The sequence below is a fragment of the Bos mutus genome, chromosome 3 (genome assembly GCF_027580195.1).
Source record: "Bos mutus isolate GX-2022 chromosome 3, NWIPB_WYAK_1.1, whole genome shotgun sequence".
Taxonomy (NCBI): domain Eukaryota; kingdom Metazoa; phylum Chordata; class Mammalia; order Artiodactyla; family Bovidae; genus Bos; species Bos mutus.
Genome location: NC_091619.1, coordinates 103278971 through 103305404, shown reverse-complemented (window position 1 = coordinate 103305404; position 26434 = coordinate 103278971). Strand labels below are relative to the sequence as shown.

The window sequence follows — 26434 nt, the reverse complement described above, 5'->3', positions numbered from 1 at the left end:
AAAACCTGCTCCTTCTGCAGTCTTTCCTGTCTCTATTAGCAGCAACTCCATCCTTTCAGTTGCTCAGGCCAGAACCCTTGCTTCTTCCTTTTCTCTCCCAACTACATCAGGTCGATGAGGAAACCTGTCACCCTCACCTTCAAAATAGAGCCAGGCTTTGATCTCTTTTCACCATCCCTATTACCTGCTACCTGCTCCATGCCACTATGTTCTCCCAGCTGGATTACAGCAATAGTCCTTCAGCTGGTCTCCTATTTCTTCTCTTGTCCCTCCTTAAATCTATTCTCTGAACAGTAGCCAGAAAGAACCTTTTGAAACATAAGTCAGATCATGTCACTCTGCTCAGAATCCTCCATCCCAGCTTCTCATTTTCCTCAGAGTAGGAGCCCTTGATCTCAAAGCCCATGTGATGTTGCTCTGCTTACTTCTCTGCTTCACCTTTCGCTCCTGCTCCTCTATTCACTCTGCTCCAGGCATACTGGATTCCTCACTATTCCCCTAACACACTCAGCACCCTCCTAACCCAGAGCCTAAAAGACGAAAGGTAAATGTGGAGTGCATCAAAGAGATAATATAGGAGAATATATTAATAAGCTTGAGTAAGGTTGATAAATTTGACTTCATTAAAACCAAGAATTTCTGTCCATCAAGATACCATAAGGAGGAAGAAAACACAAGCCCCAAACCGGGAGAAATTATTTGTAGTATGTATACGTCTGACAGAGGATTAGCATACAGAAAATATAAGAAAGAAAGAAAGTGAAGTCACTCAGTCGTGTCCGACTCTTTGCGACCCCATGGACTGTAGCCTACCAGGCTTCTCTGTCCATGGGATTTTCCAGGTAAGAATACTGGAGCGGGTTGCCATTTCCTTCTCCAGGGGATTGTCCCAACTCAGGGATCGAACCTGGGTCTCCCACATTGCAGGCAGACGCTTTACCATCTGAGCCACCAGGGAAGCTGGCTTCCCTGGCTGACAGAAAATATAGTGTGACCATAAATCAGTAAGAAAATTACCCCCCAAAACATAGAAAATGGATAAAAGATTTAAACAAGACATTTCACAGAAGATTAAACAGGAGTAGCCCCTTAATCATGTGAAAAGATATTCATCCTCATTGTGAAGTGAAGTCGATCAGTTGTATCCGACTCTTTGTGACCCCATGGACAGTTGCCTGCACCAGGCTCCTCCGTCCATGGGATTTTCTGGGCAAGAGTACTGGAGTGTGTTGCCATTTCTTTCTCTAGGGAATCTTTCCGACCCAGGGATCGAACCCAGGTCTCCCACATTGTAGACAGATGCTTTACCATCTGAGCCACCAGGGAAGTCATCCTCATTAGTAGTAGGTAAATGCACAAAACGTTAGAAGTAGAACAATAGCAAGGGGTGGTGAGGTTGTTGGGTAACAGCAGTGTGAACTAGTACTGCCACACTACTGTTTTGGTGTGTGCCCTGGAGAATCTCTGCACAAGTAGATGAGAACACTTGAATGCAAGAATGCTTATAGCAGCATGGTTTGAAATAGCAAAAAAAAAAAAAAAAAAAAACAAAGTGAAAGTCACTCGGTTGTGTTCAACTCTTTGCAACCCCATGGACTGTAGCCTGCCAGGCTCCTCTGTCCATGGAATTCTCCAGGCCAGAACACTGGATTGGGTAGTTGTTCCCTTCTCCACGGGATCTTCCCAACCCAGGGGTCAAACCCAAGTCGAACCCAATGTGATCGAACCCTCATTGCAGGCGGATCCTTTACCATTTGAGCCAACAGAGAAGCAAAAAAAAATGTTGGTTCTCAAATATCCATCAACACTAGAATGGATAAATATATTTGAGACATTAGAGTCATATGAGGGAATACTGCATAGTAATAAAAAGAACTCAGTTAACATGTACAAAATGCATGAATCTCAGAGTATGTTGTTAAACAAGAGAAGCACGTCACAGAATATATACACTACCATTACATTTATACGAAGTTGGAAAGCAGCACAAACAAAAACAATATCTTACATAAGGCCACACAGATAAATATGTGGTAAAACTATACAGAGAAATAAGGGAATAATTACAAATTCCAGGATGGAGTGAGAGTGGGCACATGTGAGATGAATGAAGTCAGGGAGAAACACTGGAAATAGTACATTATTTGCTCTCCTTTTGGCAGACTTTCAAAGCTTCATTTTACTATAGTTCTTTAAATACTACACATATGTAGTATACAGTCTTTTGTATGCATGTCACAATAAAACAAGTTGAGCGTAGAAAACAGTGGGAAAGAGTGGCTAAGGTGTGAAAATCATGTATATCATTAGCAGGACCAATGTGAACAAAACCAAATGTTACAGTATACAAATGGTTATTTCTGACCTGGGGTAAAATCTCTAGTGTCTTCGTCATAAATGGATTCAAAAGGTCTGTAATGAAAGTGGTGTACTCTAGAAAACTGTTAGAGAAGTCAAAAAGCAGCCCTGGTGATGACAAAGAGAGTGATACTGAAGATGCATGAAACTCTTCAAAAGAATTTTTTTCCATTAGATCACAGTGAAAATAAGTACCTTTGAATTAACAGGATTTTACATGTGACTTTATGTATGATTCATTAATCTATACATTAAAATAAGGCAAGTAGACATGTATTTCTTCTACATTTATAAAACTATACGTATATTCAAGTTGTCCAAAAAAGTTTTCTTTCAATCATCGTATTGGGATTATGGTGTTATATTTGGTTCACATGGTTACCTAGGTGTCAGACTGGAAACAGTTTTACCTGGAATGAATTTTTGCCATTTCTGATCCACATTGTACTTCACACAGTGATTTCCTGAAGGAAATATAATGATCTGTTCATCGAAGAAGAAGACATTGTTGGACACGTGGGATCGAAGACCAAAAACATGCAGCGACTGAGCTACCACAGTGGACATGGTCCCGGTAGTTCCGCTAAAGATGCAACGCAGCTGGTGAGCACCGAGAAGCGCGAAACCCCGCCCACTCTGCCGCACCCGCCCCGCGACACGCCCGTGGCTCCGCCTCCGAACTGCTCCTTAGCCCCTCTCCTTAGCAATCTCCTCCGGTGCCCCAGACCCAGCTCCTGCGTCTGCTCGTTCCTTTCGCCCTTGCGGCTTCCTGCTCCTCTGGACGACCCCCAGGGATCTCTCCCACCTGTAAGCTTCTGCTCTCTGGATCACCAGACCACGCGTGTGTCCAGGGTACTACCCCTACGAATCCGAAGCAACCCGGCACTCACCGACGCCGGAGCGTTCCTATAGCAACGGCAAACCGGAAGTATGTCAGCACCCGGAAGCGGAAGTCCTTTGCTCAGAGAGCTGAGGAGCAGCTGTTTGCTTCAGTGCGGTTCGAGTCCACGTGGGTCCGCTGCAGGAGGACAGGGGGCTGCAAACCGGCAGCGGCGAGGGGCGCCCTTTTCCAGGCGCTGGGGGTCTCGGGCTACTCCGCTTCCTCCGGTAGGTGTGGACTCGCGCGCGGTGAGATGGACACCCCCCCGCTCTCAGGTTCGGACTCCGATTCTGATGACTCTCTTGTCACAGACAGAGAGGTAGGTATCATCCGAGCTCGCGGGGCTGCGCGAGGGAGAGGGTTCCTCACTCTCCCGTTCTTACCGCGGAACGTGCCCTGTAGTTGCAGGAGGCGTTTTCCCGAGGGCTTCTGAAGCCAGGCCTCAACGTGGTGCTAGAGGGGCCGAAGAAGGCCGTGAACGACGTGGTGAGTTCGGGCGCCCGGTCGGAGGATGCTAGACTTGGGATGCGCGCGAGGCACTGTTGTGCTCCAGAGACTGCATTCTAGTTCTAGGAAAGACACAACCCGAGCATTGCCAAGAGTGTCAACTACCTGTCGGGGTTTTGGAGGCTGGCTCTTCGTTTGTTGGTCTGTTACCATTTTGTGAGCTTGGTGTCTGAATTTCCTAGAATGGCCTGAAGCAGTGTTTGGCTGAATTCAAGCGGGATCTGGAATGGGTTGAAAGGCTTGATGTGACCCTGGGTCCGGTACCAGAAATCAGTGGACCTCAGTCAACATCTCAGAACCAGGATCCGAAAGCTGTTGATCCAGAAGATGACTTTAAGCGTGAGATGAGCTTGTATGTATGTTTTTAAGTGTGGGAAAAGTTGTAGGTCCCTGTGCTAGAGAGTGGGGAGAGGGTGGAAGCCGTGAGCATGTGTTCCTCCGAGGTGTCCTGAGCCTGGGAGTAGGGAGGAAAGCTTCTTTGGACTAAAGAGTAGGAGATGCTCCGTGGTTGAGAGAAAGGCCCCGTGGTCCAGCAGTCACAATTTAAAGTCCAGTTTATTTTCAAATATTAAGTTTTAAATTTTTTTGTGCAGTTGATTATGAGAACAAAAAGTTGCTTATGTGGGATCCTTATATGGACTTTTTTTAGTGACTAAGTAAGAATGTGTAATTCGCATTTGTAAGCTAGTGAGCACTTCTAAAGTGGTCATTCTATTAAACTACTAATTCATTTTAAGCAATACTCCCCACCCCTTTTAAAAGCGTGTACATCTAAATTTCTCCTGAGTTAATGAGGTTTTATTACCATTTTGTTTGTGTGTGTGTTCTTGCTGGTGGAGGTCAGGTGTTGCGGGCTCTTCCGACCTTGGATACCTTATGAGAGGCAATCAGAAGGATGTAATAAGACCTCTCTGCCTTAGCTTATTTCACACTTTGTCCTACTTCCGCAGCTACCGTCAAGCCCAGGCAGCAGTGCTTGCAGTATTGCCCCGCCTCCATCAGCTCAAAGTGCCTACCAAGCGGCCTACGGATTATTTTGCAGAGATGGCCAAGTCTGATCAGCAGATGCAGAAGGTAAGAAATGGAAAAGGTTTTCTATGGAAGACTGAAGCTTTGGACTTAAGTCTATACAGCTGGCTTGTCTCCCTTAATGTTCAAACAAACAAAGGCATAAGCACATTAAAAGGGAGCCAGTTGTCAGAGGAAAATTATTATCTCAGTTATCTATGTCAGATTCATGCTAATCAACACCAGGTAGACAAATGTAAGGTTGACTTTTTCCTAATATAAACAGTTAAGGGAGGAAGATAATGTAAGAAGTGTGGTCCCTAAGGTAAAGATGATCTTTATGCATCTTCTAGCCGGCATGGTCATGGCATGGTGTGTGGAAGAGAGAACAGTTCTTTACTGCCATTGCCTGGGCAGCATTATAACTTGTAGACAGTTACCTTTCTCTGAGCCTCAGTTTTTCTCTGCTGTAAAATGAAGGATTAATATATGGCTCAGATTTGGCATAATTTACAGTTAGGTAAGTTAAGGCTAGTCAAGGCTATGGTTTTTCCAGTGGTCATGTATGGATGTGAGAGTTGGACTACAAAGAAAACAGAGCACTGAAGAATTGATGCTTTTGAACTGTGGTGTTGGAGAAGACTCTTGAGAGTCCCTCGGACTGCAGGAAGATCCAACCAGTCCATCCTAAAGGAAATCAGTCCTGAATATTCATTGGAAGGACTGATGCTGAAGCTGAAACTCCAATCCTTTGGCCACCTGATGTGAAGAGCTGACTCATTGGAAAAGACCCTTATGCTGGGAAAGATTGAAGGCGGGAGGAGAAGGGGATGACAGAGGATGAGATGGTTGGATGGCATCACCGACTCAATGGACATGAATTTGAGTAAACTCCAGGAGTTGGTGATGGACAGGGAGGCCTGGCGTGCTGCAGTCCATGGGGTCACAAAGAGTTGGACACGACTGAGTGATTGAACTGAACTGAACTGAACAGTTAGGTAGAATTTGGTCCTTATTCAACTTTGGGAGGCAGAGAATTACTAATGTCTAATGCAAGATATACCTAAATAGTTCCCTTGGGTCTCAAGCTGGATTTTCTCGTCTCAGTGGTACTCAGGGAAGCTAATCTAGAGATGAACCCAGACCCATTTCTGCACATTCAAATTCATAACTGTTCATTCTTTAATGGAAATGTATATGTTTAATGCCAACGGCTAGGTACCTGATATCTGTTTGAGTTTTTATAGTGCAGATGGTATACTGGAGAAGGAGGCTAAAGCTGCATACTGGTTTCACCACAGTCTGCAGATGGTATGGATGGAGAGAAGTTAGTCTTTTCTCCTGATTCAGTGGCAAGCAAGCTGTTTTGTTTATCAGAGCAAATAGCACACTGGGAATAAGGTCACCCTGATGTTGTGGTTCCAAGGCTGAGACTTTTGGTGTCTTGGATAAAGGTGTTAGCCTTTGGGCCTTATTATCCTTGTGTGTGAAACACAGGGCTTGGAGTAGATGATTCACAAGGTTCCTCTGAGCTCCAGAGTATGTCCGCTCCCTGCTGCAGTGCACCCTAAGCAGCTTCCATGCCATTTTCAATTAACGTAAGCTGACAACATTTTGTGTTTTAGATTCGACAGAAACTGCAGGCTAAACAGGCCGCCATGGAGAAGTCGGAAAAGGCTAAGCAGCTGCGAGCACTTAGAAAATATGGAAAGAAGGTGGGAAGGACAACAGACAGGGATGGGGCCAAGGGTGTTTGTCCATAGATTGCCTGGTCTGGGTTGGTTCTGTGCCTGGTGTGTGTTCCATTGTGTGTTTACTATCTCATAGCAGTGTGGGTTGCTAGTGTCCACAAACACAGTCCCTCCTGGACACCTCTGTGTCACCAGAAGTAGTATGGTCACTACAAGCGAGTCAGGCACTTCTCTGGGCTGTACTTTACACACCTGTACAGTGAAGCGCTGGGTCCAGATCAGTGGTTTCCAAACCCAACCTCCCAGCACAGTCTGATGGGGGGTAATTTTGTTTGACCAGGGAACATTTGGCAATGTCTGGAGGCATTTTTGGTTGTCACACCTTGGTGGGGAGTGTGCAGTTGGCAGCTTGTGGGTGGAGAGCAGGGAGGCTTCTAAACATCCTGCAGTGCGTAGGACAGGCCATGCTCCCCCCTGACAAAGGATGATCCTGTCCAAACTGTCATCGTGCTGGGATGCAGAAACCCTGCCTTAGAGTTTAAGCATCTCTTGTTATCCTTAAAGGTTGTTTTGGTTTGTTTTTTGGGGAGATTGTTTTCTCTGTTGGTATTTTCATGCCTAGCAACAGTGGTTTAGGTATTTAATCTGCCCAGATATAATCAGGGAGAGAATTGGATGTTGACATAAACATGATTTGTGCAGTTTTGTAGCAGGTTGTGTCATAGGTAAGAATGCAGACTGCTTGGGTGTGAATCTCAGGTCCACGCTTGCTGTGTGACTTCGGCAAATTATAGCGTCTCTCTGTGCTTCGTTTTGGGGTCATAAGAATTTCTGCTTCACTGGGTTGTTGGGATGAGAAATTGAGAATATACTTAGGGCCTTAACGTGGTTGTGGCACACAGTCAGTGTTCAAGGATGGTCACAGCCTGGTCACTGAGAGACACTTAGACATTTGGAGTGCTGGTTTGGAGTAGGTGTAACAGTCCTGTGTCCACATCCAGGTGCAAACAGAGGTTCTTCAGAAGCGGCAGAAGGAGAAGTCACACATGATGAGTGCCATTAAGAAATATCAGAAAGGTGAGTGTGTTCTCTCATAAGGCTGCAGGGGAGCAGGGGTACCTGCTGATTCCATCAAACACATCTGAAGGCTTGATTGATTTGGAACTATTGGACCTCACATTTGGGAATGGCATGGGGAGCAAGATGTGCCTCTTAATACCAATTCCATAAGTAACAGCCTTCTTTTGAAGTTGAATCTTTTTTTTAAAGCACTGTGGTGCTGATCAAAGTGCTTCACTCCCAGGTTTCTCTGATAAACTGGACTTCCTTGAGGGAGATCAGAAGCCTGCTGCACGGAGCACAAAAGAAGGAGCCAAAGGCCAGCAAATGAGGAAGGGGTGAGTGCTGCGTTCGTTTTGGTGGTGGTGCATGCAGGGCCGCAGTTCCTGGTGTGGCCTCGGTGCATGGAATGCGGCTGTGCTGCGGCCAGAACTGTGGGCCACGTGATGGGCCTGTTCAACCACATCGGTCTTTGAAGGTTCAAGTGAGGTGATTTCAGTGAATACGCAGTAGAAGTTGATTCCTCGTGTGTGAGGGTTGTGTGCAGACCTAGGGTTCTGGTTTGGTTTCTGTCTCATTAGGAGGGTAGTTTTGAGCAAGTTACTTCACCTTCCTAAATGTTAATTTCCTCATCTGTGAAAATGAAAAAAAAAATGTAAGTACCTTTTATATTAGAAAGATTAAAAGGGATAATGTTGGATATTATTATTGGTTCTTTTTGTTCATCTTTATGCATTCCTGGACACCCATCCTGAGGAGAATGATCATATCTGTATAATATAGTCCATGCTGTGATAGAGGCATTGAGGGAGAAGTCTGGAAGCCCATGTTAGAAATATGTGACATGATCCAGGGGTCAGAGTCTGGGGATGGCTTCCTGGAGAAGCGTTCACCAGAGCTTAGTCTGAAAGATGAGTAGGAATTAACCAGGAGAACAGGAGAGACATGGATTTGGGGAAGATGGAAGAACATGAATGAGCAGAAGTGTAGAGATGAGAACAGCAGGTTTGTGTGTGAGGAACAGCCAGCATTTGGTGTCATGGGGGTTACCATGAGGCAAGGAGTGGTGAGGTGTAGCTGGGAGGACGTGGGCTGATTGCAGGGCAGTGTTGTGAGGAGCCTGGGCTGTTTCCAGTAGTCAGTAGGGAGGTGCTCATGGGCTTTACTCAAAGTGGTGAGCAGGTCATGTTCATGTTTTCAATATTACAGTGGTACTTGTGTAAGTGAGGGAGGCAGGGGAATTGATCAGGGGACCGTTAAAGTCCAGAGAACAAGGATAATGACCTGAAAGTGGTAATAGGGGTAAAGAAGAGAAAATTGGTTGAAGAAATACTCAAGAGGTCAAATTAGCAGGACTCAGTAATTGAGCTGGGTGCAGAAAATGAAAGAAGGAATTATAATCCACTCTAGGTTCATAGCGTGGACAGCTGAGTATATGGTAGGACCACCAACCTCAAGTTAGGCTGTAGATACAGGAGGTGAAACCAGTCTAGGAGGGAGGTGACTATGACTTCGGATATGGTGAATTGAGATTCCTGTGGGATGATCAGTTTTAACATGTATTACACTCAAACATTAACTGCATTTAATATCCTTGAGAGGACTAGGAAGAACTGAGGGTGATTTAATAAGATTTAGTTTAAAAATGGGGCTTCCCAGGTGGCTCAAATGGTAAAGAGTCTGCCTGAAATGCAGAAGACCTGGGTTTGATCCCTGAGTGCAGAAGATCCCTTGGAGAAGGGAATGGCAACCCACTCCAGTATTCTTGCCTGGAAAATTCCATGGACAGAGGAGCCTGGTGGGCTACAGTCCATGGGCTCTGAAGATAAATGATGAGCCACATTGATAGATCTTTTCCTGATTCTCACTTTGTTTTCCTGCTTTGGTGGTTAAGGCTGTAGGTAGATGATCTTGTCTGGGGAGTTTATAGAGTAGAAATATTGGGTCAAGGATGAGATTTTGGGTACAGTAGTATCTACAGGCTTCGTTTACAGAGAGGAAACAGGGTATGGTTGGATCGTAACATTCGTCAGGATTTGCAGTGTTGAAGGTAACCTGTAAGACTGCTTTTTTCCAGGCCTAATGCCAAGCGACGCTATAAAAACCAGAAGTTTGGTTATGGTGGGAAGAAGAAAGGCTCCAAGTGGAACACTCGTGAGAGCTATGATGATGTATCCAGCTTCCGGGCCAAGACAGCTCATGGCAGGGGCCTCAAGAGGCCTGGAAAGAAAGGATCGAATGTGAGTATGGAGTGAGGGGGCTGGAGCAGCCTCCACTGCCACCCCTCCCTTCTCCCTCCCTTTCTTTCCTTGTGTCCGGATCCTGGGGCAGAAGGCCAACTGCTGTGTGAACACATGTCATATTTCCTTTTCTGCAGAAAAGACCTGGAAAACGGACAAGAGAGAAAATGAAGAGCAGAAGACACTAAACAAGCCACATCTTTGTATACAAACACCAGGAAAAAGAGATGGAGACTTGGGATTTCACAAGGCAGTTGGATCCCTTCTGTTAGCTTCTTTTTGTAAAAATTCTTTCAATAAACTAAAGAAAAAATTTCAGAGAAATATATATTCTTGGTTAAAAACTCAGGACTAAAAGATTTAGAAGTTACTTTTACATATTAAATAATATTGCCATTTATTGATAATAAATAAACGAGCCCTGTGGAGGTTAAAAGCATGGACTCTAGGGCCAGACTGCCAGGTTTGACACCTGGCTCTGCTGTGTACTTGCTGTTTGACCCTGGGCACGTTGATTTTTCTGTGCTCTGTCATCTCTATATAGACATGATAATAGAATCTACCAAAGACGGTTCCTGTCAGCAGTGAGTTAATATGTGCAAAACGCTTAGCACACTGCCTGCCGTATAATGAAGCGTACATGCCTTGGTGGGATGATTTTGCTGGGTGAGGTGGTTCTCCATAATGTGTGCTGAGCCGTGTGGTGTGTGTGTATTTGAAGTTCTCCCGTGCCGGCTTGGAGCTGTGTGCAGGTTGAACATTGTGAGCAGGCCGTGTTTTGTGTTGGGATTTTCTCTGTCTTGAGAGGTAGGAAGGGAAGACAGCTTCCCCCACCGCACCACACCCACCCCCGCCCCCATTCCAGTTTAGAAATTTTGAGTCTACAAATATCTGAGAACTCTAGATGCTTAAGCAGAAAAAACAACTCACTTTTGCATGGTTTTCTTATAGCATCATTGGTACCTAAAAGATCTCTCTGGTTTCCTATGGTACTGTTTCTAGAACAAAAAGAATGAATTTAGTTTGTGTGAACTAATTTCAATGAACAAAAGTCTAAGCACATGGGTCATATTCTCAGAAGACCACAATGTTTTACCCCAGCCTATTTTGACAATTTGTACAATAGTAGTGAATAGGGTAATGAATAGTAATTCCAGTTAGAGCCTTAGCTTAAGAAACTTTGAATTATGAGTGGAACATAGGAGAGTTTTAACATTGATAGAGTTTACCCTAGTAGGGACAAAAGTAACTTACTGACTTGAATACTTCTGTAGGGTTTGGATGATGTACCTTCTTTCCTTTTTTTTTCTTTTTATAGCAAATGGAATCACTTAATTTCAGAGATATACTTTATAGAGCTTATTTATATCACTTTATCATCCCACTCTTAAAGTATAATTGGGCTACATTCAGTATTAGCTCTCACATTGCTTTAAGATGTAATTCCGTGCATTGAAGGATGGGTAGGTTGCTAGTAGTTGCCATGACCAAGTCCAGGCTGTTCTTGCTTTGTACCGATATGTGTGGACTTCAGCTGTCAAGGTGCCTGGACAACACTGTTCACCTTTCAGTTACCAAAGTATTGTTAACCGAGTAACTGTGGAAAGTAGAGATTTTGCTGCTGGCTCTTCAGTCCATAAAACCACTGCCTAAAAGATACATAATGGTTACTGACCCCAAATTGCTTCTTTCAAAGTCTGTGGGTGATTGGTCACTGCACGTGTTACTTAGTTCACACGCAGGTGGCAAAGAGTGCAGTTGTGTTGCCTCCTCATCTTCAGCAATAAACCCACATGGCATTTTATGAAAGTAAATAACTGAAAGAGGGAATTGACCAAACAAATGGAAAGTGATAAAATTGGAAGTAAAGTTGAATAGGATGCAAATGGAGTTACGGGAGGAATATGTTGCCAGGGAATGGAGACATGGCTGCTGTTCTAGGACTCAAAAGAGATGCAGCTAGAGAGCTAGTGAATGTGAACTGAAACAGAATGAGGAAAATGGTGGAGAGGATGGTGTCCCAGAGGAAGTCACCCTGGCAGAAAACTTCACACTAAAGGGACTCTTGGAGGTATTTTGTGACATTGAAAGTACAAATGATACAATGTTGAAAGCGAATCTGATAGGCATAGAGTAGGATAATTAGTTTAGAAATCCCAATAGAGCATTAAAAATAGGTAATTCTTAAAGGGGTTTGGGAGATTTGTAAGTTAATGACCACTCAAGAAAATCCAGGGATCTAGCAACAATCTGTCCTTTATTGTGCCTATCTTTGCATGAAATGCAATAAAGGACAGAACTGGTGTATACCTAACAGAAGCAGAAGATGCTAAGAAGAGGTGGGAAAAATACACAGAAGAACTGTACAGAACAGATCTTCATGACCCAGATAACCATGATGGTGTGATCACTCACCTAGAGTCAGACATCCTGGAATGCCTTAGTCAAGTGGGCCTTATGAAGCATCACTAAGAACAAAGCTAGTGGAGGTGATGGAATTCCAGTTGAGCTATTTCAAACCCTAAAAGATAATGCTGTTAAAGTGCTGCACTCAATATGCCAGCAAATTTGGAAAACTCAGCAGTGGCCACAGAACTGGAAAATGTCAGTTTTCATTGCAATCCCAAAGAAGGGCAATGCCAAGGAATGTTCAAACTTGTGCTTATTTCAGATGCTAGCAAGAAAATGCTCAAAATTCTCCAAGCCAGGCTTCAATAGTACGTGAACAGTGAACTTCCAGATGTTCAAGCTGGATTTAGAAAAGGCAGAGGAACCAGAGATCAAATTGCCAGCATCTGTTGGAGTATCAAAAAAGCAAGAGAATTCCATAAAAACGTCTACTTCTGCTTTATTGATTATGCCAAAGCCTTTGAATGTGTAGATCACAACAAACTGTGAAAAATTTTTCAAAAGATGGGAATACCAGACCACCTTACCTGCCTCCTGAGAAATCTGTATGCAGGTCAAGAAGCAACAGTTAGAACCAGACATAGAACGAAAGACTGGTTCCAAATAGGGAAAGGAGTACATCAAGGCTGTATATTGTCACCCTGCTTATTTAACTTCTATGCACAGTACATCATGTGAAATGCTGGGCTGGATGAAGCACAAGCTGGAATCAAGATTGCTGGGAGAAATATCAATAACCTCAGATATGCAGATGATACCACCCTTATGGCAGAAAGTGAAGAGGAACTAAAAGCCTCTTAACGAAAGTGAAAGAGGAAAGTGAAAAAGTTGGCTTAAAACTCAACATACAGAAAACTAAGATCATGGCATCTAGTCCCATCACTTCATGGCAACTAGAAGGGGAAACAATGGAAACAGTGACAGACTATTTTCTCGGGCTCCAGAATCACTGCAGATGGTGACTGCAGCCATGAAATTGAAAGATGCTTGCTTCTAGGAAGAAAAGCTATGACCAACCTAGATAGCATATTAAAAAGTGGAAATATTACTTTGCCGACAAAGGCCCATCTAGTCAAGGCTATGGTTTTTCCAGTAGTCATGTATGGATGTGAGAGTTGGACTACAGAGAAAGCTGAGCATTGAATAATTGATTCTTTTGAACTGTGTTGTTAAAGAAGACTCTTGAGAGTCCCTTGGACTTCAAGGAGATCAAACCAGTCAATCCTAAAGGAAATCAGTCCTGAATATTCATTGGAAGGGCTGATGCTGAAGCTGAAACTCCAGTCTTTTGGCCACCTGATGCAAAGAACTGACTCATTTGAAAAGACCCTGATGTTGGGAAAGATTGAAGGCTGGAGAAGTAGGTGACAGAGGATGAGATTGTTGGATGGCATCAGCAACTTGATGGACATGAGTTTGAGCAAGCTCTGGGAATTGGTGATGAACAGGAAAGCCTGGCATGCTGCAGTCCATGGGGTCACAAAGAATCGGACACAACTGAGTGACTGAAAGGAACTGAGCAACAATCTACACTACCTTGAAGGAAGACCAGGTGCATCCAAGTGCCAGGCACACTCAAGCCACAAGTCCTGATAGTTAAATCTCTGCCCCTTTCCCCCACCAGTGCCTTAATGTGTACCTACCTGGAGGCTCCCTAAACCTTATGGCCAACCTAGATAGCATATTAAAAAGCAGAGACGTTACTTTGCCAACAGAGGTCCGTCTAGTCAAGGCTATGGTTTTTCCAGTGGTCATGTATGGATGTGAGAGTTGGGCTGTGAAGAAAGCTGAGCATTGAAGAATTGATACTTTTGAACTGTGGTGTTGGAGAAGACTCTTGAGAGTCCCTTGGACTGCAAGGAGATCCAACCAGTCCATTCTAAAGGAGATCAGTCCTGGGTTCTCATTGGAAGGACTGATGCCGAAGCTGAAACTCCAATACTTGGGCCACCTCATGCGAAGAGTTGACTCATTGGAAAAGACCCTGATGCTGGGAGGCATTGGGGGCAGGAGGAGAAGGGGATGACAGAGGATGAGATGGCTGGATGGCACCACCAACTCGATAGACATGAGTTTGAGTAAACTCCGGGAGTTGGTGATGGACAGGGAGGCCTGGCGTGCTGCGATTCATGGGGTCACAAAGAGTCGGACACGACTATGCGACTGAATTGAACTGAACCTGGAAGCTCCCTAAACCCTGCAGTCTAGGGGCTTTATGGAGATTTCACCATGTGGGCATTATTGATGAAATCATGGGCCATCAGTAATTAGTTCAATCTTGAGCTCCTCCTCCCTCCCCAGATTTTGGGTGGTGGGGCTGGAAGTTTTAAGTTTCTAACCAAGGTTTGGTGTTCCTGGGGAGCAGCCCCCATCCTGAAACTATTAAGAAGCTGCCAAGACTCACTTCATTAGAACAAAAGACCCTTCTACCACCTCTATCACTTAAATTTCAAAGGATTTAGGAGTTCTGTGTTAGGAACCATGACAAAGACCAAATCTCTTTCTATGATATCACAAGTCACCCCCTGGTCATTGACCATGGATTCCTTACAGCAGATGCACTGTAACAGTCATGAGATACTGGCACACTTCTAGATCCCCATGTAGTCACTAATAATTTATCTGGGCCATCCTTGGATGAAAATGTCCATCAGGGTGGGGCCACTCAGGACTGCAGCTTCCATTCAGTCTTGGCAATTTCAAAAACAGGAGTGACCTCAGCAGTATATGGCTTCACTCTTCAAGGTATAAGTCAGGAACAGCCAGATGGAAGATACACAGAGAGCAAGGTATTGGGCGGGTGTGGGGGAAGTGATGAGGTGTGGTGCACAGAATGTCCGTGCACTCCTTGGGTGAGTGACTCTCCCAGCACTTCTGTGTGTTCAGCTGCCTGGATGGTCCCTAGTTCTTTATTCCCAGAACCTTCAAATGGTACCATGTGCGGGTCTTTGGGGGGCAGTTCTTTAGAGCTGGCTCATTTTCCCAAAAAGAAGCCCTCTAGCTTCAAACCCAGGGTAAAAATGCAGCCTGGTGGGCGAGGGGTTCATCCCTCCTTTCACAGATGTTCATTGATTGTTTTCAGGCTCACACCTACTCCTAGCCCATGTCTTAGTGTCTCCAAGCCCTGGCCTTTGCCCATTCCTGCAAGAGTAAACCTCCAGTGTGGGAGCTGTTAAGCATCTGGCGCTGGGGTGTGTGACGGGACTCCCAGCAGACTCCCTCCCTCCTTCAGTTCCCTGCCTCACACCCATTCTGTCCAGAATCCTGACCCCTCTCCAGAGACCTGGGGGGACCGGGCTCTGTGCTCAGAGGTGTCCCACTCAGCTCACATTTTGTGGTTTCCTCCACCCTCTTCCACCAGCTTTCCATCTTCTAAGCACTGGCTTCAGTTTTCTTGGTTGCTAATGTTTCTCATTTATCTTTTAAAAAATCAATTTATTGTCTTTTATTGGGGTCTAGAAGGCAGAGGAGATATTGTATACATTTAGTTTGCCATCTTTAACTGGAATTCTCTCGCTGGTTTATAAGATTAAGGATGTGGACTGGTGCACTTGGGCAGAAGGGAGAAACGTGAGACTCTGGACACAGAAATAGATCAAGGCTTAAAAGTGTCTTTATTTACCCGGGCAGCACACGCTTTGGGCATTAATGACAAGGATTGCCAGGGCTGAGGGATTACTACTTGTGGCGATCGTCTTCTCCCAAGCTCCACATTTTAGCCTTGTACAGAGTGATGTCTTTGTAGACCCTGAAGTGGTTCAGCCTGCGGTCGTCACGTTGCGGGTTGACCTAGAGAGGAGCAGGCAGATGTCAGAAAGAAGCCTGTGGGGAAGGGGGAAGACCTTGTCTTGTAGGGACCTGGACTTGACTCAGGTCCCAGTCTCCTGATGTGTGGCCCCTGGTGCTTTTTCTTGCTAAACCCTGTTTGTGAAATGAAGATGACATAATCAGAATTAAAAGACAAGTGCGACAGGAAGTTCTTCAAGTCTATTCAAAATCCTGTGTTTCTTTCTTAGGAACAGAAGCCCTATATCATTTAGGGAGATCATACTTTGCCAACAAAGGTCTGTCTAATCAAGGCTATAGTTTTTCCAGTGGTTCATGTATGGATGTAAGAGTTGGACTATAAAGAAAGCTGAGCGCCAAAGAATTGATGCTTTTGAACTGTGGTGTTGGAGAAGACTCTTGAGAGTCCCTTGGACTGCAACCAGTCCATCCTAAAGGAAATCAGTCCTGGGTGTTCATTGGAAGGACTGATGTTGAAGCTGAAACTCCAATACTTTGGCCACCTTATGTGAAGAGCTGACTCATTTGAAAAGACCCTGATGCTGGGAAAGGTTGAGGGCAGGAGGAGAAGGGGATGACAGAGGAGGAGATGGTTAGATGGCATCACCAACTTGATGGACATGAATTTGAGTGAACTCCGGGAGTTGGTGATGGACAGGGAGGCCTGGTGTGCTGCGGTTCATGAGGTCGCAAAGATTCGGACACGACTGAGTGACTGAACTGAACTGAACTGATGCTAAAGACTGCATTTCCAGGCTCCTTGCACTTAGTGGTGCTTTTCCAATCAATGACACAAATATGTTACTAGCATTCACATTTTCCAGAGAAGGGGACAGAACTTGGAGATGTAGGTGACATGCCCGAGACCACTCTACTAACAGCTGGGAGAGCAAACTCAGGCCATCTGTCATCAGCAAGCTTTGTTTAATCCACACTTGGCAATATTCACTTTGTACCAGGCACTGTGTTCTAAGCACTGTCTTATCTAATCCTTGGAACAATTTTATGAGAGACATACTGGATTATCTCCATTGTACTAAGAGGAATCTTAGTCACAAAAGAGCTTAGTCACTTCCCAGGGTCACACAGCTATTACATGGTAGCCAGAAAAGTCCAGGCATCTGGCTCCAAACTCTGTTTCCTTAACCACCGCTGGATTACCCCTGATCTTCCAAGTAAAGGAGACCCACTTACCAAAGGCTCAGAATCCCATCCAATCTCTTGACCTTCAGTCTGTGTCTCTGGGTATTTCTTTCTGGGTCCCTGGGCAGCGTGGTGGATAAGATTTAGAAACCTGGCTGGGAGATGAGGCAGGGGTTACAAAGGAGTCAGGTTTGGGGACCAATGAGAGATGCTGTGCCCTTGACTCTGGCACATCCTCCTGGCAGGCAGAGCACCAGCCTCAGAGGCTTGCCTAGACAAGACACAGGCATCTGGTTCTTCCACGCATCTCTCAACAAACATCTGTTGAGAACAAACTCTGTGCCAGGCACTGTTTGGGCCCTGGAGGCAGAGCAGAGTGAGATAGACATGGTTCCTGGTCTCCTGGTAATGTAGACTGGGTGAGGGGGTCAGGGGATGCAATATACAAGTATAAAAATAAACCCGACATGTACTCACTGCTGTATTTAAAGTGGGTAACCAACAAGGACCTACTGTATAGCACAGGGAACTCTGCTCAATGTCAGGTGACAGCCTGGGTGGGAGGGGAGTTTGGGGGATAATGGATACATGTATATGTGTGGCTGAGTTGCTCTGCTGTGCACCTGAAATACCACATTATTAATTGGTTATACTCCAATATAAAATGGAAAGTTAGAAATAAAAAGAAAAACAAACCGCGTAGAGGCAGGCAGTGATGGACACTGTGAAGACGGGAGTAGGCCGGGGGCAGGGGGAGGCAGGGCTGGCTACTTAGGATGACGAGGGGAGGCCTCTCTGGATGCCTTGCCGGTGCCAGCCCTGAGAGAGGCAGAGGAGGAGCACATCATAGGCAGAAAGAACAAAGGCCCTGGGGCATGAGCAAGTTTGGGCAATGAAGCTGCAGAAGAGACAGTGAGGAGCTGGACTATAAGAAGTGAGGTCAGATCCTTCTGGATTGAAATCAGCATGGCTGTCAACACCAGGTATATTTCTAACTCTACACCTTAAGTACTTAAGTAGATTTCATTTTCTACCTTATCCAGTCTCTGTTTGAGGGAGGTAGTCTGACAAGGGGAGGAAGCTGGCTTGTAGTCAGACATTCATGGCCCTTCTACTACTAGCTTGACAGGTGGTTTAACTTCTCTGGGCCTCACTTTGCTCATCTGTAAAATGGGAGGAAGATATCTACCTCAGCAAGATGTTCGAGAATGGAATTAAAAAATAAAGGACTGGGCACTGGGCCGATCTAATCCTGAATACAAGGCGGCTTGTAATGAAGTCCTTACCACCTGCTTTTTTCCTTATTGCTACAAGTCCCCAGCTGGTATACTTTGCTCTAGCCAGGCTGGTGTCTCCACTACAGATGGAAATCTCACTTCCTTGTTCTCTATCAGTCTATTTCCTTGTCTGTCTCCACGATGCTATGAAATCCTCACTCCTTCTGCCCACCCCCATTTCCCAACCCTTCCTCCATCAAACTCCACCCTAAGAAGGTAGAGGGGAAGGAGAAAAGCTTGTCAGCAGAGTTAGGCTTCCTATCAAGTATCTTCTTCTCCTATTCTTAAATGTGGCCCCACTTACCTGTATTATCACAGCCATGCCAAATACTCCCAGTTCTTGGCCATGCTGGTGTCTCATTTCTGTGCTTTCTCGTGTAACCAGAATGTCCTTCCACATTCTTCTGCACCTAACATACTCCACCTCACCTTCTCCAGGAGCAATTTCCAGAACTTTACTGTCTGAGGTGGGCACCTATTTCCCATGCTGCTGCCATCCCAATCTAGCTCTCTGTTTACCTGGGTATTTACATGTCTGTCTCTTTGCTTATGGTATGACATTCCCAGCCCCATTCTAGTGACTATCACCAGGTAATAATGAAAATAATATTAATAACATGTCCCGATCACTATGTACTAGATACTTTTTTTTTTAACGTAATACTATTTAACTTCAAAAACATTTCAGCATTCTAAACATACAAAAAAACAAACAAAAAACAGAACGTTGCAGATTAAGTTTAGTATAGAAGGTTCTTGAACTTTCACTGGTGCTGTGGCTCTTGGCTTTGCTGACAAGAGTTCTACAGTTTTTTTTTTTTTTTTTTTTAAACAGTTTAAAACTACCGCACTTCAACTACAAAGGATCCAAAACACTTCTCATGCCAGCTGACCCCTGCCCCCTTTTCCACAGCTAAGAATGGCAGCAGGATGCTATGTCACTATATACAAAAACAAGCCAACCTGAAGCTAAACGGATGCCCACTGCGGTGTTCACAGGTCCAGCCCCACAGTGCACACCCTGAGCCTGCCCCTCCAGAAGGCATCACCCGCACAGCCTCCACACCAAGCAAGGAGCTTGACGTCAAGAGTGTGCCTTGGTTGCTTCTTTTTACAAACTATAGATATGTACAGTTGAGAACTCGGGATTTCTAGCCAATGACCATAGAATTAACACACCACCTTACAGATTAAAAAAAAAAAAAGTGCGAGAAACATCTTTAAGCCTTGTCACACCAACAGCAAAGTGCACAGAGTGAGGAGAACATGAGACCTTTTCGTTTTAAAAATGTTTGGATATATGTACAACTTTGATACAGTTTCCAGGTGCTCCAGATACCCATGGCCACTTCCTGTAAACTGCTGGCAATTACTAGAGCACTTGGAGAGACTACGATACGATCATGATCCAATCGGGTAGTTAAACCTAACGAGGGCAACAGACACGTCTTGGATGAGAGGTGTGTCAATCACAGCGCTCCCTGCTCTAAGGTATTCACAAGGAGACAGATCAACAGCTTTTAAAATTTATCCTCCTCCTCCCCTTCTTCCTTCTCCTCCTCTTTGTCTTCCTTTTCCACTTTTTTCCAGGCAACTTTATCAGGACTTTTGGCGCCATCAACTTCCATTTAGACCTAGTCTGCGACATCCTTCTCATACTTCTCCTCCAGTTTTGCTGCCTGGTTGATGTATGGCTGCTTCTCCCTGACACTTAAGTTATTCCACATCTCGCCTAGCTTCCTTGCCACGTCTCTAATAGAGATGCCAGGGTTTATAGACTTGATCTTGGGGCAGAATTCAGAGCAGAATAGGAAAAATCCAGATGGTGGTCTCTTGGAGGCATTAGGGTCCCTCTTCTTCTTGCCTCCCTTAGCTGGTCCGTAATCCTTCATTTATCGATCATAGCACATTTTATCCACCTCTGCCATTTCATTGAATTTAGACTTCTCTTACCTCTCGGAGCATTTCTTGGAAAACACAGCAAATTTGACAGGGACCTCAAAATAGGGACAGGGTTTTTCTTATGTTCCTCTCTGCACGTCTGCACAAAGAAGACATAAGCAGTCATCTTGCCCTTTGATTTCTTGGGATCACGTTTAGCCATCTTGACTGTATTGTTTGCTAGTCTGGGCAGCGTGGGGCCCTAGATACTGTTTTAAACACTTGCAATATATTGTTTAATTCTCACAACATCTCTAAGAAATAGGTTCAGAAATGTTAAAAAAAAAAAAAAAGTGCCCAAAGTCACACAGTTAATGAATGGCAGAACCAGGATTTGAACTCAGTTAGTAGAACTCCAGAACCTGTGCTTGTTATCAGCTAAGTATTGGATGGATGAACAAATGTAATGTCAGGGCCATGAGGAGCATGTTTTTTGGTTTGACAGTTAATAAACTGGCAGTTTTGAAAATGCTGGTTTCTCGTGAGTTTTGTCAGTATGAGTTCAGCTTTCAGATGATCAAACAGAGGACTGAGGCCTGCCCTAAGGAACCACTACCCTGAGAGTCTCCCAGCCAGCTGCCTCGGTCTCTGTCTCAACATCATTCTCAAATCCTGGACTTACCATCTGCAGGTTCTTCCAGGTTATCATGCCAAGACATGGGCTTTCTGGCGATTGTGTGAACTGGAGAAAAACAGTATCATAGGTTTAAGTTAAAAAAGTTTCTCCCTGGCCTTTCTAAGACACTCCCTATGCTGGGTACCCATTTAGCATTTTTTGAGTGTCTGTCCAATGTCAGATATTACGCTGGGCACTAGGGCATAGGATCTACAAGGACCTCACAATCTGAGAGGCACTGTCCTGATGATGGCCACCAGCTATGTGTGGAGACTTGAATTTGAGTAATTTAAATTTAATACAATTAAAAATCAGTCCCACAGCTGCATTTCAAGTGATCAACAGCCACATATGGCTACTGGCTGCCATTCAGATCAGCACAGACAGAGAACATTTCCATTATCTCGGAATGGTCTCTTGGACAGACTGATCTATGGAGCTGCAGATGTATCAGGCAGCCAGACATAGTGATATATACCCAGGAGGCCATGTGGTACCAGGTGGAGGATGCACAGACATCTATTCAGCTCATAATTACTGATGCAGTGGAGGTAGGGCTGTGAACAAGACAGAGAAGGTCCCTGTTCTCCCCGAGCTTTCACTCTACTTGTGGTCATGCTCAATAAACAGATGTATAATATCAGGCAAATATAAGTAAGATGCGCAACCACATAGAGCACATTATATGGATAAACCCATGTTGATGGTGGGGCACAGTGTGGGTGATGTGTCTCTAAAGACAGACAGAGGAGCAGAGTCCTGAATAAACTTGCTGTGTGAGATACATGGGGAAGATCCAAGAGTGAGCTTGGTGAGTTAGAGAAATATCAAGAAGCAGAGTAATTCTGGTGGAGGGAGCTAGGTGGAATGGAGTAGTAAGTGAGCAGAGGCCAGAAGGAACCAGTGGTCTCCATGTGTTTTATCCTTATCTCCTACCAGTAAACAAAAACAAAAACTTCCACATGTGTATATTGATATAGTCTCTATGCACTATTGTCCTATATTAACAAAGCATCATTTCTTTCTTTATACATAAGTATAATGATAAGTAAAAATTCTAATATTTCCTCACTTAATCCCAATGGATCATATTAATCATGTGCCTGACGATTGTGAGCTGAGAGACCAAGCACCTTTCCTAGGAAGCCTGGACACTGCTGGAAGGGATTATGAAAATTGTTGAAATGGGCCAAGCTTAAACAGAATTGGATGTTAAGTGGTTTTCTTGAAATTAGTAGTTGGAGGATCCAGAGGAAAACCAGGTTATCATAAGCAAAATGAAGATATACATTTTCTGTACTCTCATCCCCCACCCCCAACCCCCAAAGGTAAGTATGTGAGGAGGTGGTTATGCTTAAATAAATGACTGTCCTAATTATTTCACTGTATAAATGTATATTTAAATGTCACATGGTATGCATTGGAGGAGGAAATGGCAACCCACCCCAGTATTCTTGCCTGGAGAATCCCAGGGATGGGGGAGCCTGGTGGGCTGCCTTCTACGGGGTTGCACAGAGTCTGACACGACTGAAGCGACTTAACAGCAGCAGCAGCAGCATACCTTAACTATATGCAAATCTTATTTTAAAATAATGACAATCCATTTCTTCTACACAGCTGGGCTGCAGTGGACTACAGCTAATCAGGTCCAGGACTGGGAGGTCTTTCCCATTGGAAAAGACCCTGATGCTAGGAAAGATTGAAGGCAGGAGGAGAAGGGGATGACAGAGGATAAGATGGTTGGATGGCATCCCTGACTCCACGGACATGAGTTTGAGCAAGCTCCAGGAGTTGGTGAAGGACAAGGAAGCCTGGTGTCGCAAAGAGTCGGACATGACTGAATGACAAACGACAAGGGCTGGAGGAGAATTCAGAAAGAAGAGAAAGTGAAGAGATGGGGGAATAGCATGGTGATTTAGGAATTCCACGCATTCAGATATGGTGGGACAGAAAAGAGCCTGTGCATGCTGCAGAATAGACACTAAAATGTTTATTAAAGGAACAGGGTGCGGGTAGAGGGGAGTTGGGATAAAGCTGAGTGAGCAGCAGAACCACATCCACAGGGGCCTTACGTTCTGATCAGGGTAAACCTCAGCTCAGAAGCTGTGGGGCCTCTGAGACAGCTCTCACCAGCCATGGTATAGGGGAGGGTTGGAGGGTTGGGCCTGGAGGGAGAAAGAGAGTTAGGAAAGCATCAGATCAATGCAGGCAGGAGTGAGGAGGGCCCTGCTGAGGCTTCGGAGGCCAGATGGAGAGAGGGCGGAGCTAAGTGAGGATTCGCAGTCTTGCGCGATGGCGTCTCCCATTGAGGCAGGAACGTGGGAACCGTCCTGTGAGAGAAACGCTAAGGAAAGGAACAGTACGGTGCCTACTGAGCTGTGTGGAGCGAGAGAGAGAGAGACTGCGGATGACTCCCAGGCTTCTAACTAGGGAGAGAAGAGTGGCTGTGGTGCCTTGTGCTTAAAACAAGATCTTCTGGAGTAGCCACAGGTGGGAGAGGGGTGCGGGATGAACCAGGGAAAGGGAGCTGGGAGGTGGTTGTGGACGTGGGTCTGGGTCTCCATTTGAGACTCAGTGGCCTTTAGAGGGAGCTGATGTTACAGGACCAGATGAAACTGGCCCAGGAATGTGCAAAGGGAGAAGAGTTGGGGTGGGGCCATTTAATTAGGGGGCATTTAACTAATTGGGCCTTGAGTCTGTGCCCCTTAAATTTTCTGAAGGTCCTCAGACAATATAAGAAGATGGAAAGAAATCCTTTAACTTATCAACAACAAACCAAAACACACGCAAAACACAAAACCCTGCAAAATATTTCAAAAGCAAATTTATAAAGAACCTTTCAAATTCGTTACAATAAAATATTTAATCAGGATGTGGATGCATTTTAATACATCTGTTTGACGTGATGGGGAATGAGACCCCCTCCCCAACCCCAAAGTCATAGTTCTGAAATGTTGAGAATAGGGGCGAGGTCAGAGGAGGTGTCTCTTACTGGGCTCCACCCTGCACCCCCTGCCCCGCACACCTGCCGGCTCCTTCCCTCTTTTCCTCCCTCCGTCTGGTAGCGCCCCTCACCCTTGCGGAGTGGATTCACGTGATACTGCGTGTAGAGTTTCTGGGTTCGTAGCTCTTTGAGGTACAGTTCCCGCAGGATCTGGTTCTGGTGGACCTCATCTGAGATCGCTTTCTCCTTCTGGTGTCCAGCCATGGCCTTGGCTCTGCTGTGTCCGGTCAGTACAGCGCCGCCTAACCTCGCCAGACGCTCACCAGGTGCTAGGCCAAAGGCTGTTTCCAGGCAACAGAGTCCCAAGCCGGCTCCAGGCAACCGGTCCTAGCTCACCCGCCTCCCTTAGACCTCGGTCCTGCTCGCCCATCCCCCAGCCCCAAATCTTAGAACGCCCTCTTTGGGCTCTCAACCCACCTCCCCCAGCTTCTCAGGACATATCTTAGCCTGGTTACAGAACCGCTGCCCGACACTTGCAGAAAACAGACTCGCCATGAAGTGACCAGTCAATCCTAGAGGAAATCAGTCCTGAGTATTCATTGGAAGGACTGATTCTGAAACTGAAACTCCAATCCTTTGGCCACCTGATGCCAGGAACTGACTCACTGGAAAAAACCCTGATGCTGGGAAAGATTGAAGGCAGGAGGAGAAGGGGATGACAGAGGATGAGATGGTTGGATGACATCACCGACTCAACAGACTTGAGTTTGAGGAAGCTCTGGGAGTTGATGGACAAGGAAGCCTGGCTGCTGCAGTCCATGGGGTTGCAAACAGCTGGACACAATGAGCGACTGAACTGAATGATAAAGTGACAGACCCAAGATGTAATGGGCTTAGGATTCAGCCTCACCTTGACTAGTCATTTCCTGAAAAATATTTTGGAAGGAGTAAGAAAACCTCTCTACATTAAAGCACATGTCCAAAATTGAGACCCTCTATGTTTATCTCTGCATATAAGTTAAATAAGCAGGGTGACAATATACAGCCTTGACGTACTCCTTTTCCTATTTGGAACCAGTCTGTTGTTCCATGTCCAGTTCTAACTGTTGCTTCCTGACCTGCATATAGGTTTCTCAAGAGGCAGGTCAGGTGGTCTGCTATTCCCATCTCTTTCAGAATTTTCCACAGTTTACTGTGATCCACACAGTCAAAGTCTTTGGCATAGTCAATAAAGCAGAAATATGTTTTTCTGGAACTCTCTTGCTTTTTCTATGATCCCGTGGATGTTGGCAATTTGATATCTGGTTCCTCTGCCTTTTCTAAAACCAGCTTGAACATCAGGAAGTTCACGGTTCATGTATTGCTGAAGCCTGGCTTAGAGAATTTTGAGCATTACTTTACTAGCATGTGAGATGAGTGCAATTGTGCAGTAGTTTGAGCATTCTTTGGCATTGCCTTTCTTTGGGATTGGAATGAAAACTGACCTTTTCCAGTCCTGTGGCCACTGCTGAGTTTTCCAAATTTGCTGGCATATTGAGTGCAGTGCATGATGCTTTCACAGCATCATCTTTCAGGATTTGAAATAGCTCAACTGGAATTCCATCACCTCCACTAGCTTTATTCATAGTGATGCTTTCTAAGGCCCAACTGACTTCACATTCCAGGATGTCTGGCTCTAGGTGAGTGATCACACCATCGTGATTATCTGGGTCGTGAAGATCTTTTTTGTACAGTTCTTCTGTGTATTCTTGCCACCTCTTCTTAACATCTGCTTCTGTTAGGTCCTTACCATTTCTGTCCTTTATCGAGCCCATCTTTGCATGAAATATTCCCTTGGTATCTCTGATTTTCTTGAAGAGATCTCTAGTCTTTCCCATTCTGTTGTTTTCCTCTATTTCTTTGCACTGATCCCTGATGAAGGCTTTCTTATCTCCCCTTGCTATTCTTTGGAACTCTGCATTCAAATGGGAATATCTTTCGTTTTCTCCTTTGCTTTTCACTTCTCTTCTTTTCACAGCTATTTGTAAGGCCTCCTCAGACAGCCATTTTGCTTTTTTGCATGTCTTTTCCATCAAGACAGGGTCTTGATCCTTGTCTCCTGTACAATGTCACGAACCTCCGTCCATAGTTCATCAGGCACTCTGTCTATCAGATCTAGTTCCTTAAATCTATTTCTCACTTGCACTGTATAATCATAAGGGATTTGATTTAGGTCATACCTGAATGGTCTAGTGGTTTTCCCTACTTTCTTCAATTTAAGTCTGAATTTGGCAATAAGGAGTTCATGATCTGAGCCACAGTCAGCTCCTGGTCAGACACGACTGAGCGACTGAACTAAACTGAACTGATGTTTATCTAAGAAACATGGAGAGGTTTCCCATGCATAAAGACATTCCTTCCCATATCACCCCTATGATAAATAACATAGACAGGATAACCCTTTCTTAACCCTAAAAGTAACTTAGGAACTTTACAGTTTATTTATTTAAATTTTTAAAGTTGTGGTAAAATACACATAGAATTTGCCATCTGAACCACTTTTAAGTATTGTAGTTCACCACTGTGAAGTATAGTC

The 26434-nt window shown here is 44.9% G+C and overlaps 3 protein-coding genes across 10 annotated transcripts in view; 1 reads left to right on the top strand and 2 right to left on the bottom strand.

Moving 5' to 3' along the window:
- Positions 1 to 3253, bottom strand: part of CFAP57 (cilia and flagella associated protein 57) — a 78521-nt gene extending 75268 nt beyond the window's left edge. For all 4 annotated transcript variants that reach the window (XR_011463749.1, XM_070368308.1, XM_070368309.1 and 1 more), the window contains exons 1-2: positions 3164 to 3253; positions 2769 to 2941 (exon numbers count right to left, since the gene is read on the bottom strand). Coding sequence is in view for 3 of the 4 variants with exons in the window: in XM_070368308.1 (XP_070224409.1) it covers positions 2769 to 2925 (157 nt within the window). In the remaining variant the exon portion in view is untranslated. The remainder of the gene's footprint in view (positions 1 to 2768; positions 2942 to 3163) is intronic.
- A 41-nt stretch (positions 3254 to 3294) lies between these two features.
- EBNA1BP2 (EBNA1 binding protein 2) lies at positions 3295 to 10073 on the top strand. Its single transcript, XM_005906855.3, has 9 exons — positions 3295 to 3557; positions 3641 to 3724; positions 3928 to 4097; positions 4696 to 4819; positions 6379 to 6468; positions 7446 to 7521; positions 7748 to 7841; positions 9581 to 9743; positions 9881 to 10073. Exons 1-9 carry the CDS (start codon positions 3492 to 3494, stop codon positions 9929 to 9931), a joined length of 918 nt encoding a protein of 305 aa, XP_005906917.1. The 5' UTR covers positions 3295 to 3491; the 3' UTR covers positions 9932 to 10073.
- Positions 10074 to 15751: 5678 nt separating this feature from the next.
- On the bottom strand, positions 15752 to 24197 carry CFAP144 (cilia and flagella associated protein 144). Of its 5 annotated transcripts, none has more exons than XM_070365180.1 (5): positions 24010 to 24197; positions 20922 to 20981; positions 20312 to 20399; positions 17133 to 17236; positions 15752 to 15941 (listed from the first exon to the last, which is right to left on the bottom strand). In XM_070365180.1, exons 1-5 carry the CDS (start codon positions 24121 to 24123, stop codon positions 15831 to 15833), a joined length of 477 nt encoding a protein of 158 aa, XP_070221281.1. In that variant the 5' UTR covers positions 24124 to 24197; the 3' UTR covers positions 15752 to 15830. The 5 variants fall into 5 exon arrangements, with proteins under 5 accessions (XP_070221281.1, XP_014337340.1, XP_005906916.1 ...); XM_014481854.2 differs by having other exon boundaries at positions 23991 to 24057; XM_070365183.1 differs by having other exon boundaries at positions 15937 to 16073.
- Positions 24198 to 26434: the final 2237 nt, after the last annotated feature.

Excerpts from the sequence above, each read along its gene's own strand:
- EBNA1BP2 (XM_005906855.3), top strand. The coding sequence starts at position 3,492 with ATGGACACCCCCCCGCTCTCAGGTTCGGACTCCGATTCTGATGACTCT. Across the intron at positions 4,098-4,695 it reads TTTAAGCGTGAGATGAGCTT|CTACCGTCAAGCCCAGGCAG; the intron begins GTATGTATGTTT and ends CTACTTCCGCAG. Across the intron at positions 7,842-9,580 it reads GGCCAGCAAATGAGGAAGGG|GCCTAATGCCAAGCGACGCT; the intron begins GTGAGTGCTGCG and ends GCTTTTTTCCAG.
- CFAP144 (XM_070365180.1), bottom strand. The coding sequence starts at position 24,123 with ATGGCTGGACACCAGAAGGAGAAAGCGATCTCAGATGAGGTCCACCAG. Across the intron at positions 20,400-20,921 it reads CCTGGAAGAACCTGCAGATG|ACGTGCAGAGAGGAACATAA; the intron begins GTAAGTCCAGGA and ends TTCTTTGTGCAG. Across the intron at positions 17,237-20,311 it reads TCCAAGAAATGCTCCGAGAG|CCAGGTTTCTAAATCTTATC; the intron begins GTAAGAGAAGTC and ends CTCATCTCCCAG.